Source organism: Somniosus microcephalus, chromosome 11, assembly GCF_052327205.1.
Source record: "Somniosus microcephalus isolate GS21.2 chromosome 11, FLI_Smic_1.0, whole genome shotgun sequence".
Taxonomy (NCBI): domain Eukaryota; kingdom Metazoa; phylum Chordata; class Chondrichthyes; order Squaliformes; family Somniosidae; genus Somniosus; species Somniosus microcephalus.
Genome location: NC_140997.1, coordinates 212173960 through 212186962, shown reverse-complemented (window position 1 = coordinate 212186962; position 13003 = coordinate 212173960). Strand labels below are relative to the sequence as shown.

The 13003-nt window shown below is 46.6% G+C and overlaps 1 protein-coding gene across 6 annotated transcripts in view; it reads right to left on the bottom strand.

Annotated features, from left to right (window-relative positions):
• LOC147111195 (inter-alpha-trypsin inhibitor heavy chain H3-like) overlaps positions 1-13003 on the bottom strand; it is a 219260-nt gene that overhangs the window by 99540 nt on the left and 106717 nt on the right. For all 6 annotated transcript variants that reach the window (XM_086001845.1, XM_086001849.1, XM_086001848.1 and 3 more), the window contains one exon: positions 7304-7339. In XM_086001845.1, the coding sequence (XP_085857971.1) occupies positions 7304-7339 (36 nt within the window). The remainder of the gene's footprint in view (positions 1-7303; positions 7340-13003) is intronic.

The following is a 13003-nucleotide window of genomic DNA, read 5'->3' as shown; positions in this document are numbered from 1 at the left end:
GAAAATGTATCCCAGTTGAGGTCGTTCCTTGGGTTGGTTAACTATTACCACAAGTTTCTTCCAAATTTATCCACGGTGTTACACCCGCTGAACACTCTTTTGCAAATGGGAATACCATGGAAGTGGAGCGATGATTGTAAGCGGGCTTTTCAAAAGAGCAAGGCACTGATCACCTCTAAGGAAGTGTTGGCTCACTTTAACCCAACGCTGCCTATTCGCTTAGCTTGTGATGCTTCTCCATATGGTATCGGGGCAGTGCTCTCACGTAAGTTTCCAAATGGCTCGGAAAGGCCAGTCGCGTTCGCATCCAGATCATTGACCTCCGCAGAGCGCAACTATGCTCAGATAGATAGGGAGGCTCTCAGCCTCGTGTGGGGAGTTAAGAAATTTAACCATTACCTGCAAGGCCAAAAGTTTACGCTGCTGACAGATCACCAGCCGTTGGTTTCCATTTTCAACCCTAAGAAGGGTGTTCTGGTAATGACGGCGCAGAGGCTTCAGAGATGGTCCCTTTTCCTAGGGGCACATCAATATGATATCGAATTCAAAGGTACAAAGCAACATGGTAATGCTGATGGGCTGTCACGCCTGCCACTACCTACAGCGGAAGAGGCACCGGCAGTTGACCCTGTCGAGATATTTCACTCGACCATCATCGAATGCTTACCAGTCACCAATGCGGGTATTGAGAGAGAGACCCGAAATGACCCGACACTGTCTCGGGTCTACGACTTGACAGTGCAGGGATGGCCAGCACATGGCGACCCACTGTTACCAGCATTCTCAGCCAGACGAGAACAGCTGTCCGTATGTCAAGGAACATTGATGTATGGAACAAGGGTGATTATTCCTCCTAAATTAAGGGAGAGAGTTCTGAAGGAATTGCATGAAGGTCATCTGGGGGGAGTCAAGATGAAAAGCCTTGCTAGGGCTTATGTGTGGTGGCCAGGCATCAACAAACAAATAGAGGATCTGACTAAAAGCTGCTCAGGGTGCCAAAAAGTTCAAAATGCACCTCCAATTGCACCGCTGCATCCGTGGGAATGGCCTTCAACCCCATGGCAACGTGTGCATATCGACTTTGCAGGTCCATTCATGGATTCCATGTTTTTGATAGCAGTAGACGCACATTCTAAATGGCCAGAAGTGATTAAGATGTCGACCACTACCTCTGAAAAGACGATCGCAGTTCTAAGAACCATATTTGCAAGGAATGGGTTGCCGGAGCAAATATGTTCAGACAACGGACCACAGTTCGTGTCAGAAGAATTCCAGAAATTCATGAAAAAGAATGGGGTGAAACACTATACATCTGCCCCATATCATCCGGCTACAAATGGGTTGGCCGAGAGATTTGTACAAACGTTCAAAAAGGCGATAAAGGCCATGAGCGAAGACCATATTCCACTACAACACAAGGTGGACAATTACCTGATGGCATATCGAAACGCCACGCATGCAGTGACAAATCAAAGCCCTGCCATAATGTTCTATAACAGGAGGTTGCGGTCCCGGTTGGATTTGTTAAAACCCAATGTGCGAAGGGAAGTCGAAAACAAGCAATGCCAGCACGTAAATAACAAGGCCACTCGGGGTTTCGAAATAGGACAACCAGTGTTGGCCAGGGACTATAGGGATGATAAATGGCAATCTGGAACAATTCGTGCCCGACAAGGACCCTTGATGTACATGGTAGACGTTGGAGAGAACGTAATACGACGTCATGCTGACCAACTTGTGGAATCGAGAACAAGGGTCGACCCCATGTCTACGGCAGAGACACCAGTTGAAGAAGTTATTGAGCCTGTAGCATCTACCTCAGACTCGAACGTACATGATGATGTTCAATCCATAGGAGATCAAATGGATGAGTCACCCCAGCAACGAGAACCAGAGACCCCTGAAAGGCGTTATCCAGGCCGGATCAGGAGGCCTCCTCAGAGACTGAATCTTTGAACAGTTTTGTGTGAAAATTGTATATATGTTATCCATGTAATGTTTAAATTGGGGTGTACACTGTTAAGCTAAAAGGGGAGGAATTGTAGTGTATGTAACCTGTACCACCTTAAGAGGATACCTTAAGGTGATGGACTACTTTTTGATGGCTCCTGTACATTGTAGTACCGGTGGTGACCACACCAGTATATAAACCCTGCGGAGTAATGTGTATCCCAGTTCAGCCCTGACCCTCAATCACTAAAGACCTGTTTAATTATTTCTGTAGTCTGTGTCCTGTTATTCAGCATAACTACATTTGAAAACACAGACTCAACACCAGGCGAGATCTTAACCTTCGGTTAAAGAACATCATGGCTGGTGCCTGGTTGATGACTGCATGTGTCGCATTCCGGTAGGCGAACAGGAAATTGTCCACCTCTCAGCCAATCCATTTGTGGCTGGATGATACGGGGCGGATGTGTAATGCCTTACCCCATTCTTTTTCAAGAACCTCCGGAACTTTTCGGACACAAACTGTGGTCTGTTGTCGGAGCAAATCTGTTCTGGCAAGCCATTCCTGGCAAAAATGGTCCGTAGGACTGCAATAGTTTTCTCCGTGGTGGTGGAGGACATTTTGATGACCTCAGGCCATTTCGAGTGCGCATCCACGGCTATTAAAAACATTGAGTCCATGAATGGACCAGCAAAATCAATATGCACCCGTTGCCATGGAGATGAGGCCCACTCCCATGGGTGTAGAGGGGCATGTGGTGGTGCATTTTGGACCTTCTGGCATCCTGAGCAGCTCTTTGTCAGGTCCTCGATTTGCTGATCGATCCCCGGCCACCACACATAAGCCCTAGCAAGGCTTTTCATTTTCACTCCTCCCAGATGACCTTCGTGAAGCTCATTAAGCACTCTCTCCCTTAACTTGGGTGGAATTACCACTCGGGATCCACACATCAAGGTCCCCTGGCATACTGACAGCTGTTCTCTTCTGGATGAGAATGCTGGCAACAGTGAGTCGCCATGTGCTGGCTATCCCTTCACCGTCAAATCATATACCCGAGACAGTGTCAGGTCATTTCGGGTCTCCTTCTCTATACCAGCGTTAGTTACTGGCAAGCATTCAATTATAGTCGAATGAAATATTTCGACAGGATCCACTGCTGGTGCTTCCTCCGCAGTAGGCAGTGGCAGGCGTGATAGCCCATCAGCGTTTCCATGCTGTTTCGTGCCCTTATACTCGTTTTCATATTGGTGCGCCCCTAGAAAAAGGGACCATCTTTGTAGCCGTTGCGCAATCATCACCGGAACGCCCTTCTTTGGATTAAAGATGGAGACAAGTGGTTGGTGGTCAGTCAGCAAGGTGAACTTCTGCCCGTGCAGATAGTGATTGAACTTTTTCACTCCCCACACTAGGCTGAGGGCCTCCCTGTCAATCTGGGCGTAGTTACGCTCGGCTGAGGTTAGCGACCGAGACGCAAAGGCTACTGGCCTCTCCGAGCCGTCCGGGAATTTGTGCGACAGCACCGCTCCAATGCCATAGGGTGATGCATCACACGCCAACCGAATTGGTAGTGCTGGGTTGAAATGAGCCAACACCTCTTTTGATGTGATCAATGCTTTGCTCTTCTGGAAAGCTCGTTTACATTCGTCACTCCACTTCCATGGTACCCCCGTTTGCAGTAGGGTGTTCAGTGGGTGTAGTACGGTAGACAAATTCGGCAAGAACTTATGGTAGTAGTTCACCAGCCCGAGGAACGACCTCAGTTGTGACACATTTTCCGGTGCTGGAGCCTTGACTACTGCCTCAATCTTTTCAGGGGACTTATGTAACCACTCTTCACCAATGACGTGGCCACAATACGAGATCTGCTTCTGGAAAAACTCGCATTTGTGGCGATTAGCTCGGAGCCCATATTCCTTCAATCTAGTGAGCACCTGCTCCAGGTTGGCGAGGTGATCACTGTCATTTTCGCCCGTGACCAGGATGTCGTCCAAATAACACTGGGTCCCTGGAATCCCTTGCAGGACTTGTTCCATTGCCCTTTGCCAAATAGCCGGAGCTGATGCTACCCCGAACACCAGCCGGTTGTATTGGTAGAGACCTTTATGAGTGTTGATCGTGAGGTACTGTTTTGAGGCTTCTTCTACCTCCATTTGCAGGTACGCCTGGGCCAGATCAATCTTAGTGAAGCGTTTCCCTCCAGATAGCGAGGCAAAAATATCTTCAATCCGCGGAAGCGGATATTGTACAATGTGAAGGACTGGGTTCACTGTCACCTTAAAGTCCCCACAGATGCGAACCTTCTTTGGTTCCCCAGGTGTATTACTCAACGACCTCTTCATTACAGGAACGATGGGTGTAGCCCACTCGCTCCAGTCCACTTTGGACAGTACTCCTGAACGTTCCAAACCTTCCAGCTCTGCTTCAACGGCTGGGCGGATCGCATAAGGTACCGGTCTGGCCTTAAAAAACTTTGGGCTTGCATTTTCCTCTATTTTGATCGTCGCTGTTATGCCTTTTAGTGTTCCGAGTCCCTGCTGGAACACTTCTTGTGCGTCAGTTAGCATTTTTGACAGTCGTCCAGGTGTGACGTCGTCATCCTTTTTGGCATCTACAGTCAGTGCTTGTATGGAATGCCAATCTAGCTGTATCTTCCGGATCCATTCACGTCCTAGTAGTGATGGTCCTCCATCTGGCAATACATATAGGTCCATTTTTGGTGTTTCCTTGCCGTTATATATAACGTTCACCCTTATTTTTCCTTTGGGGTAGACTTTTTGCCCCGTGTACGTCTTCAAGACAATCTTTGTATCTCTCAAGGGTATATGTGAGAATAGCCGCTTGTAGTCCTTTCGGTTTATGACTGTTAGGGCTGATCCTGTGTCCAATTCCATTTTCACTTGGATTCCTGCTATCTTGAGCGTGACCCAGATAGTTTGGTGATCCTCCGTTTTGATCACATTATGTAGTTTCAGACAACCCAGCTCCTTGCTTCCGGAGTCTGTATCACTCTTCTGTTCGTCTGAACTACTCTCCGTCACCTTATGTACCTTTTTGTACTTCTCCTGTGGAGATTGCTTGCTGCTGGTTTTCTTTCCCGACCTGCAGACTCTTGCTATGTGTCCTACTTTTCCATACTGTCTGCACACTTTGTCCTTGAACCAGCAATCATTATGGTCGTGTGTTGTTCTGCCGCAGCAATAGCGCTTCACTGTTCCGTATGACATTTCATTTGTGCCATATTCTTGTGGTCTCCGTTGTATCTCTGCAGCGCCCCGTGCTGCTGCTTCGTGTGATACTGCAATGCTGAAAGCCTTGTCCAGCGTAAGATCCTTTTCTGATAGAAGCCGTTTCTGAGTTCCTTCACTTTGAAGCCCACACACAAACTTGTCCCTTAAAGTATCTGCTAGTCCCGTTCCAAACTGGCAGTGTTTCAATAGCTTGCGCAGTTCCATTAAATACTCAGCATTACTTTCATCTTCATGCTGGTTCCTTTTGTGAAACTTAAATCTTTCTGCTATCAGCAGCGGTGTGGGGTTTAAGTGGTCCTGTAGGATTGACACTATGTTTTCAAAATCCTTTTTTACTGGCTTCTCTGGGGTTACTAGGTTTCGTAGTAAGCCATACGTTTTTACATCCATTGAATTCAACAATACCAGCGCTTTCTTGTCATCTGGCACTTCATTCGCCTTGCAGTATACTTCTATGCGTTCGACATATGTCGTCCAATCTTCGACTTCATTGTCGAACGCTGTGATACTGCCACTCTTCGGCATTTTTGGGTGTGGTTAGACTGGCTTAAAATGGCATCTCCCGCGCTTTCCTTTCTTCCCCGCTGTGGCTTAAAATGGCATCTCCCGCGCTGCTGCCAACGTCGCTCTCGGCAGTCCTCGTGGCAAATGGCGACATCCTGTGGGTTTTGCGCGCTGCTCCTGCGCTGCTGCCAACGCCACTCTCTGCGGTCCGCGTGGCAATGGCAGCGCCTCGCGTTTTCCTGCGTGCCTCTCTCCCTCGTTGATGCTGCTCAGCCCTTGAACACCGGCTGCGCTCTGCTCTCTCTCGTCTCTCTCCCCCGTTGATGCCGCTCGGTCCTGAACACCAGCTGCGCCCTGTGCGCTCTGCCCTTTCTCTCTCCCCCGTCAACGCTGCTCGGCCTTTTTCTGTGCCGCTCGGTCGGGCTCTAGCCCGCCGCTGTCCGGGAAGGGTCTGCGCAGTACCTGTTGCCAGCCCGTTTCGCTGGACCACCGTGACTGGAAAGCCAAGCCTGGCTCTCGACAGCCTCCCCTGCGATGCTCAAATCTCCGCTGGGTGACTGGGCGGTTGCCCGTGGTCGACGCCCATGCTTCTGGACTCGACCTTCTTCCACTGTTCTCCAGGAGCGAATCCCTGGGAGGTGATGCAGAGTTGCAGGTAGGTTCAAATCTGCCTCGTCGCCAATGTTATATCCATGTATCTTAATGTTGTGTCCTTCAATAATCAGACAACAGGCTGCAGGGAACAATTCAACAGGTGTTTACTGAATGAGGGTTACTCTAGAACTAACTGTACAGATCACTACTCAGGGTTTATATACAGGTGTGGTCACTGCCAGTACTACAGTATACAGGAGCTGTAAAAAGTAGTTCTCTCCCTTAAGATATATATACATTACATACATTACAGGCTCCCCTCCTCCCAGTCGGAATTCCTTCCCGCCGAGGAGCTGCCGGCCGATGTGCTCCAGTGGGTCAGCTTGGCTGCTGCTGCTGCTCACCGCGCTGCGCTGCCTCTGCCCGACTCGCCGAGCACCTCGCTCCGGTTGCGGGAGCGAGCGGCGAGAGCTGGCCGCCCGAAACAGGGAGAGCGATCTCAGCACCGGACCATCACGGCCGCCATCTTGACAACAGATGGTCCGGTCAACATGAGTGTGGGGCAGGCTTGATGGACCAGCTGGTCTTTTCCTTTTGTATCTTCGTATGTAAATGTACATGGTTGAAAGGTATATTACTACAACTATATGAAACAATAAATGATCAAGCTGCGTCTCACCAGAAGTGGAAGTGGTTAGTAAATCTTTAGATACAAATATGAGAATCAATGTGTAACCACGTTTAACTAAAGTAGCTGAAGATATTTCATCACTGAACATCACTGCTGTATCTTCTGGGTTACATGGCAATAAGTATATTTATCAGGTGTGCCAATTAAAAAGACCATTGCTTTTGCAACTAATTAAAATAGATACACAGGAAAAAACTGCTTGCAATTGTTGGATAATTTGTATTTGACAAAGAAACTCTTACATTTATCTAGCACCTTACCACATCTCTCAGAGACATCTCAAAATGAGATATGCTTTGATTCAAAAAAACTCACCAGGTACTGGAGGAGCATAGTGTCTTGTGAACATTCCTGAAAAATAAATTAACATATATTTATTTATATAATATTTAAAAAATCTGTGTCTAACATCCATCCATAGAGCCAGGTTTAGTACATTCCTAAAAGAATTATGTAATTTAAAAAAGTATTTATTGCATTCTAAATGGAATTATTAGCTGTATATAGTTTGATGGCTTGGGAAGAACTGATAAAATTCTTTGATCAATTTGATTAGTTAGTTTTGTGATAACTCTTGGTTCATGGGCATCACACCTGAAAGTGTGGCTCAGAGGCATCAAACCTTTAAAATGTTATATGTCCGTGGGACAAAAAATACAATCATGATTGCTTCAAATAACCGGTTATCTGTAAACGATTACAATTCCTAGGAGTCATCACACAATTTAAATTTACAAACTACCCAAACATAAATCTCCTTCAGTCACGTAACCGATTACAATTCCTTGAAGCCATCACTCAACTAGGACTGCTGTGAATGTGTAAAGTAATGCCCGTCTTTCCATCTCCTGCTGGCATTCTGGTTTTTGCGTCCTCTGACATTCTCATTCCTACTCCCATAGGCATACTTTCTTCCTCTGGTATTCTGGCTCTGGCACCTGCTCCTTCTGCTTACACAGCTACCAGACCCAATCCTTTAAACCTTGGTAAGTGAGGTGGCAATGACTTGAAATCATGGTTTCCTTAACATATTTGTATTTGACAAAGAACCTCTTACACTTGTTAGCAGCTCACCACATCTCTCAGAAACACTTCAAAATAAGGTTAATATTTGTTTTTTAAAAATTACACATTGCATATCCCGGAGGACCGTGAAATCTTTGTTGTTGTGCCACGATATGTTCTGAAAGATAACTGAAGCCGTGCATCTATTTATATAATTTTAAAAAAAATCTTTGTCTAGTATGTATTGTTTTTATTCATTCACGGGATGGGGTGTAACTGACAAGGCCAGCATTAATTGCGCATCCCTAATTGCCCTCGAGAAGGTGGTGATGAGCTGATTTCTTGAACCGCTGCAGTATGTGAGGTAAAGGTACTCCCACAGTGCTGTTAGGTAGGGAGATCCAGGATTTTGACCCAGCGACGATGAAGGAACGGCGATATACTTCTAAGTCAGGATGGTGTGTGACTTGGTGGGACAGGTGGTGGTGTTCCCATGCACCTGTTGCCCTTGTCCTTCTAGGTGGTAGAGATCGGGGGTGGATGGGGTGCCAATCAAGCAGGCTGCTTTGTCCTGTATGTAGTCGAGGTTCGTAAGTGTTGTTGGAGATGCACTCCTCCAGGCAAGTGGAAAGTATTCCAACACACTCCTCACTTGTGCCTTGTGGATCAAGGGGTATGGGGAGAAAGCAGGGACCGGATACTAAATTTGGATGATCAGCCAATATCGCATTGAATGGCGGAGCAGGCTCGAGGGGCCGAATGGCTTACTTCTGCTCCTATCTTCTATGTTTCTATGGATGGTGGAAAGGTTTTGGGGAGTCAGGAGATGGGTCACTCACTGCAGAATACCTAGCCTCTGACTGCTCTTGTAGTCACAGTACTTAGGTGACTGGTTCAGTTAAGTTTCTGATCAATGGTGATGGTGGGGGATTTGGCGGTGGTAATGCCATTGAATGTCAAGGGGAGGTAGTTAGACTCTCTCCTGTTGGAGATGGTCATTGCCTGGCATTTTTGTGATGTGAATGCTACTTGCCACTTATCAACCCAAGCTTGAATGTTGTCCAGGTCTCCCTGCATGCAGGCACAGACTCCTTCATCATCTGAAGAGTTGGGAATGAAACTGAACACTGTGCAATCATCAGCGAACATCTCTACTTCTGACCCTATGATGGAGGGAAAGCTATTCATGAAGCCACTGAAGGTGGCTGGGCCTACGACACTGCCCTGAGGAACTCCTGCAGTGATGTCCTGGGGCTGAGATGATTGGCCTCCAACAACGACCACCATTTTCCTTTGTGCTAGTATGGCTCCAGCCAGTGGAGAGTGACGTAATAAAACTGACTACACACTTGGTTTGAGCATAAAGCAAGGCTTTAATCAACTTGTTTCAGAACATGGAAGTCTAGTTGTATTTCACTAGCTCCTTGTCTTACAAAATGTCCCTGGAAAGCTGGGGCCCAAGCCCGAGTATTTATACTCCTTGGACGGCGCCACCAGCTGGCCATCCAGCGTTATTTCATATGTAGTTTCTTGATGATGAGATTTATAACAGAGAGTTTCTAAGATTCCCATTGACTTCAATTTTACTAGAGCTCCTTGATGCCACACTCAGTCAAATGCTGCCTGGATGTCAAGATCAGTCACTCTCACCTGACTCCTGGAATTCAGCATTTTTGTCCATGTTTGGACCAAGGCTGTAATGGGGTCTGGGGCTGAGTGATCTTGGCAGAGCCCAAACTGAGCATCGCTGATCAGGTTATTGGTGAGTAAGTGATGCTTGATCACACTGTCGACGACACCTTCCATCATGTTGCTGATAATTGAGAATAGACTGATGGGGCCTTATTTGGCCGGATTGGATTTGTCCTGCTTTTTGTGGACAGGATGTACCTGGGCAATTTGCCACTTTGTCGGGTTTCACCAGTTTGGCACCTAATTTTTAGCTACACCTGGTGCTGCTGCCGGCATGCTCTTCTACACTTCTAATTGAACCAGAGTTGGCCCCCTGGTTGATGGTAATGCTAAAGTAAGGGATATGCCGGGCCATGAGGTTACAGATGGTGGAATACAACTCTGCTGCTGCTGATGGCCCACAGCTCCTCACGGATGCCCAGTTTTGAGCTGCTAGATTTGTTCTGAAGCTGACCCATTCAGCAAGGCAGTCATGCCACACAATACAATGGAAGGTGTCCTCAGTGTGAAGAGGGGACTTTGTCTTCGACTGTATGGTGGTCACTCCTACCATTACTGTCATGGACAGTTGCATCTGTGACAGGCAGGTTGGTGAGGATGAGGCCAAGTAGATTTTTCCCTCATGTTGGTTCTATCACCACTTACCGCAGACCCATTCTGGCAGCTAGGTCCTTCAGACCAGATTGGACATTGAAGAATCCCAACCAAGAGTACGTTCTGTGCCCTTGCTACCCTCAGTGCTTCTTCCAAGTGGTGTTCAACATGGAGGAGTACTGATTCATCAGCTGAATGAGGGTGGTAGGTGGTAATCAGTAGGAAGTTTCCTTGCCCATGTTTGACCTGATGCCATGAAACCTCATGGGGTTTGGAGTTAATGTTGAGGACTCCCAGGGCTACTCCCTCCTGACTGTATACCACTGTGCCACCACTTCTGGTTGGTCGGTCCTGCCGGTGGGGCAAGGCATACCCAGGGATGGTGATGGAGGAGTCTGGGGCGTTGTCTGAGAGGTATGATTCTGTTAGTATGAATATGTCAGGATGTTCCTCAGCACAAATGTTAGTGAGGAGGACTTTGCAGGGTTGACTGGGCTGGGTGTGCTTTTGTCACGTCCGAATCCGGTGCCTAGGTCGATGCTGGGTGGTCCGTCTGGTTTTATTGTCATTCTAGTTTTTCGTAGCGCTTTTGATACAACTGAATTGCTTGCTAGGCTATTTCAGAAGGCAGACCGGGTAAGGACAGCAGATTTGCTTCCCTAAAGGGCATCAATTAACCATAGTTACAGAAACAAAAGGAGGCCATTCAGCCCATTGAGCCCGTGCCGGCTCCCTGCAAGAGTACTTCAGCTAGTCCCACTCCCTCGCCCTTTCCCCATAGCCCTGCAATTTTTTTTCCTTCAGGTACTTATCCAATTCACTTCTGACAGCCACGATTGGGTCTACTTCCACCACCCTTTCAGGCAGTGCATTCCAGATCCTAACCACTCGCTGCGTAAAAATGTATTCCCTCATGTCGCCTTTGGTTCTTTTGCCAATCACTTTAAATCTCTGTCCTCTGGTTCTCGACCCTTCCGCCAATGGGAACAGTTTCTCTCTATCTACTCTGTCCAGACCCATCATGATTTTATAAAGGTTAATCATAACTTCCTTGCTTTTGAACTCTATGCCTCTATTTATGAAGCCCAGAATCCCGTATGCTTTTTTAACTTTCTCGACCTGCCCTGCCACCTTCACCCATTTGAGCACATATACCCCCGGGTCTCTCTGTTCATGCCCCCACTTTAGGATTGTACCCTTTAGTTTATATTGCCTCTCCTCGTTCTTCCTACCAAAATGTATCACTTCGCACTTTCCTGCGTTAAATTTCATCTGCAACATGTCCGCCCATTTCACCAGCCTGTCTGTCTTCTTGAAGTCTATCACAATCCTCCTCACTGTTCACTATACTTCCGACTTTTGTGTCATCTGCTAATTTTGAAATTAAGTCCAAGTCATTAATATATATCAAGAAAAGCAATGGTCCTAGTATTTCTTCCACCAGTCCAAAAAACAACCGTTCACCACTACGCTCTGATCCTGTCACTTAGCCAATTTTGTATCCATGCTGCCACTGTTCCTTTTATTCCATGGGCTTCAACTTTGCTGGCAAGCCTATTATGTGGTACTTTATCAAACGCCTTTTGGAAATCCATATACACCACATCAATCACATTGCACTCATCAACCCGCTCTGTTACATCATCAAAAAACTCAATGGGTTTTTATGAGAATCTGCTTCTCAGGTTATGACAGAGTCGCCTGGGCTGGGTGTACAAATTAAAAAGATCATTGCTTTTGCAAGTAATTAAAGTAGATGCACAGGAAAAAACTGCTTGCAATGGTGGGTTGGAAAAAACAAATGAAAATTATGGTAGTAATAGTAAAGATTTTTTCAGCTATGTCAGAAATGAGAAGTCCATTAAGGACCATATAGGGCCTCTAAAGGATACTGTAGGGCAGATTCAAACTGATTATCAGGTTATGCCAGAAATGCTAAATGACTATTTTGCATCAGCCTATACTCCTGTAGATGATGCTTATGTTCCAGATTGGGGAGAGGGACAGGGGATGGGGGCAGTGCTCTGTATTGAATGGCATTATTATTAAAATAGATAGTATTGTCATCTTGGATAGATTAGGCAAGCTCAAAATTGATAAGAGTTCCAGGTCTGGCTAATATACATTCAAGAGTCATTAAAGAGGTTGGATGCCTTGCCCAAATCTTCAATAGTTCAATAGAGGCAGGGATAGTTCCCTTAGACTGGAAGCTAGGTCATATAGTTCCTATTTTCACAAAGCAGAAACATTCAAAGTCAGGAAACTACAGGTCTATCAGCCGGTCATCCATTATTTGGACGATACTAGAAGGGATCGGAAGAGACACCCTTTTGTGATCACTGGGAAGGGGAAGGGACTATTAGAAATTCACAACATGGACTGTAAGTTGTGCCGTAGAGATTTGGTAGAGTTTTTGAGGAAGTCACTAGTGTAGTGGATGAGGGAAATCCAGTAGACATTGTCTACTTGGACTTTAATAAGGTATTTCACACTAGGGTACTTCACGAGATAGAATCTTGTGATATCAGTAGGGATTTGAAATGATGGATTAGGAATTGGCTCAGAATCCCGCAGCCAGAAAGTTGTAGTTAACAGATGTGGTTCAAACTGGAGGCACGTTACCAGTGTTGTCAGCCAGGGATCAGTCCAGAGCCTGCTACTGTTCACTGTCTTTATCAATGTCCTTGGCAATGGTGTTGGGAGTATGGTCAGTAAGTTTGCAGA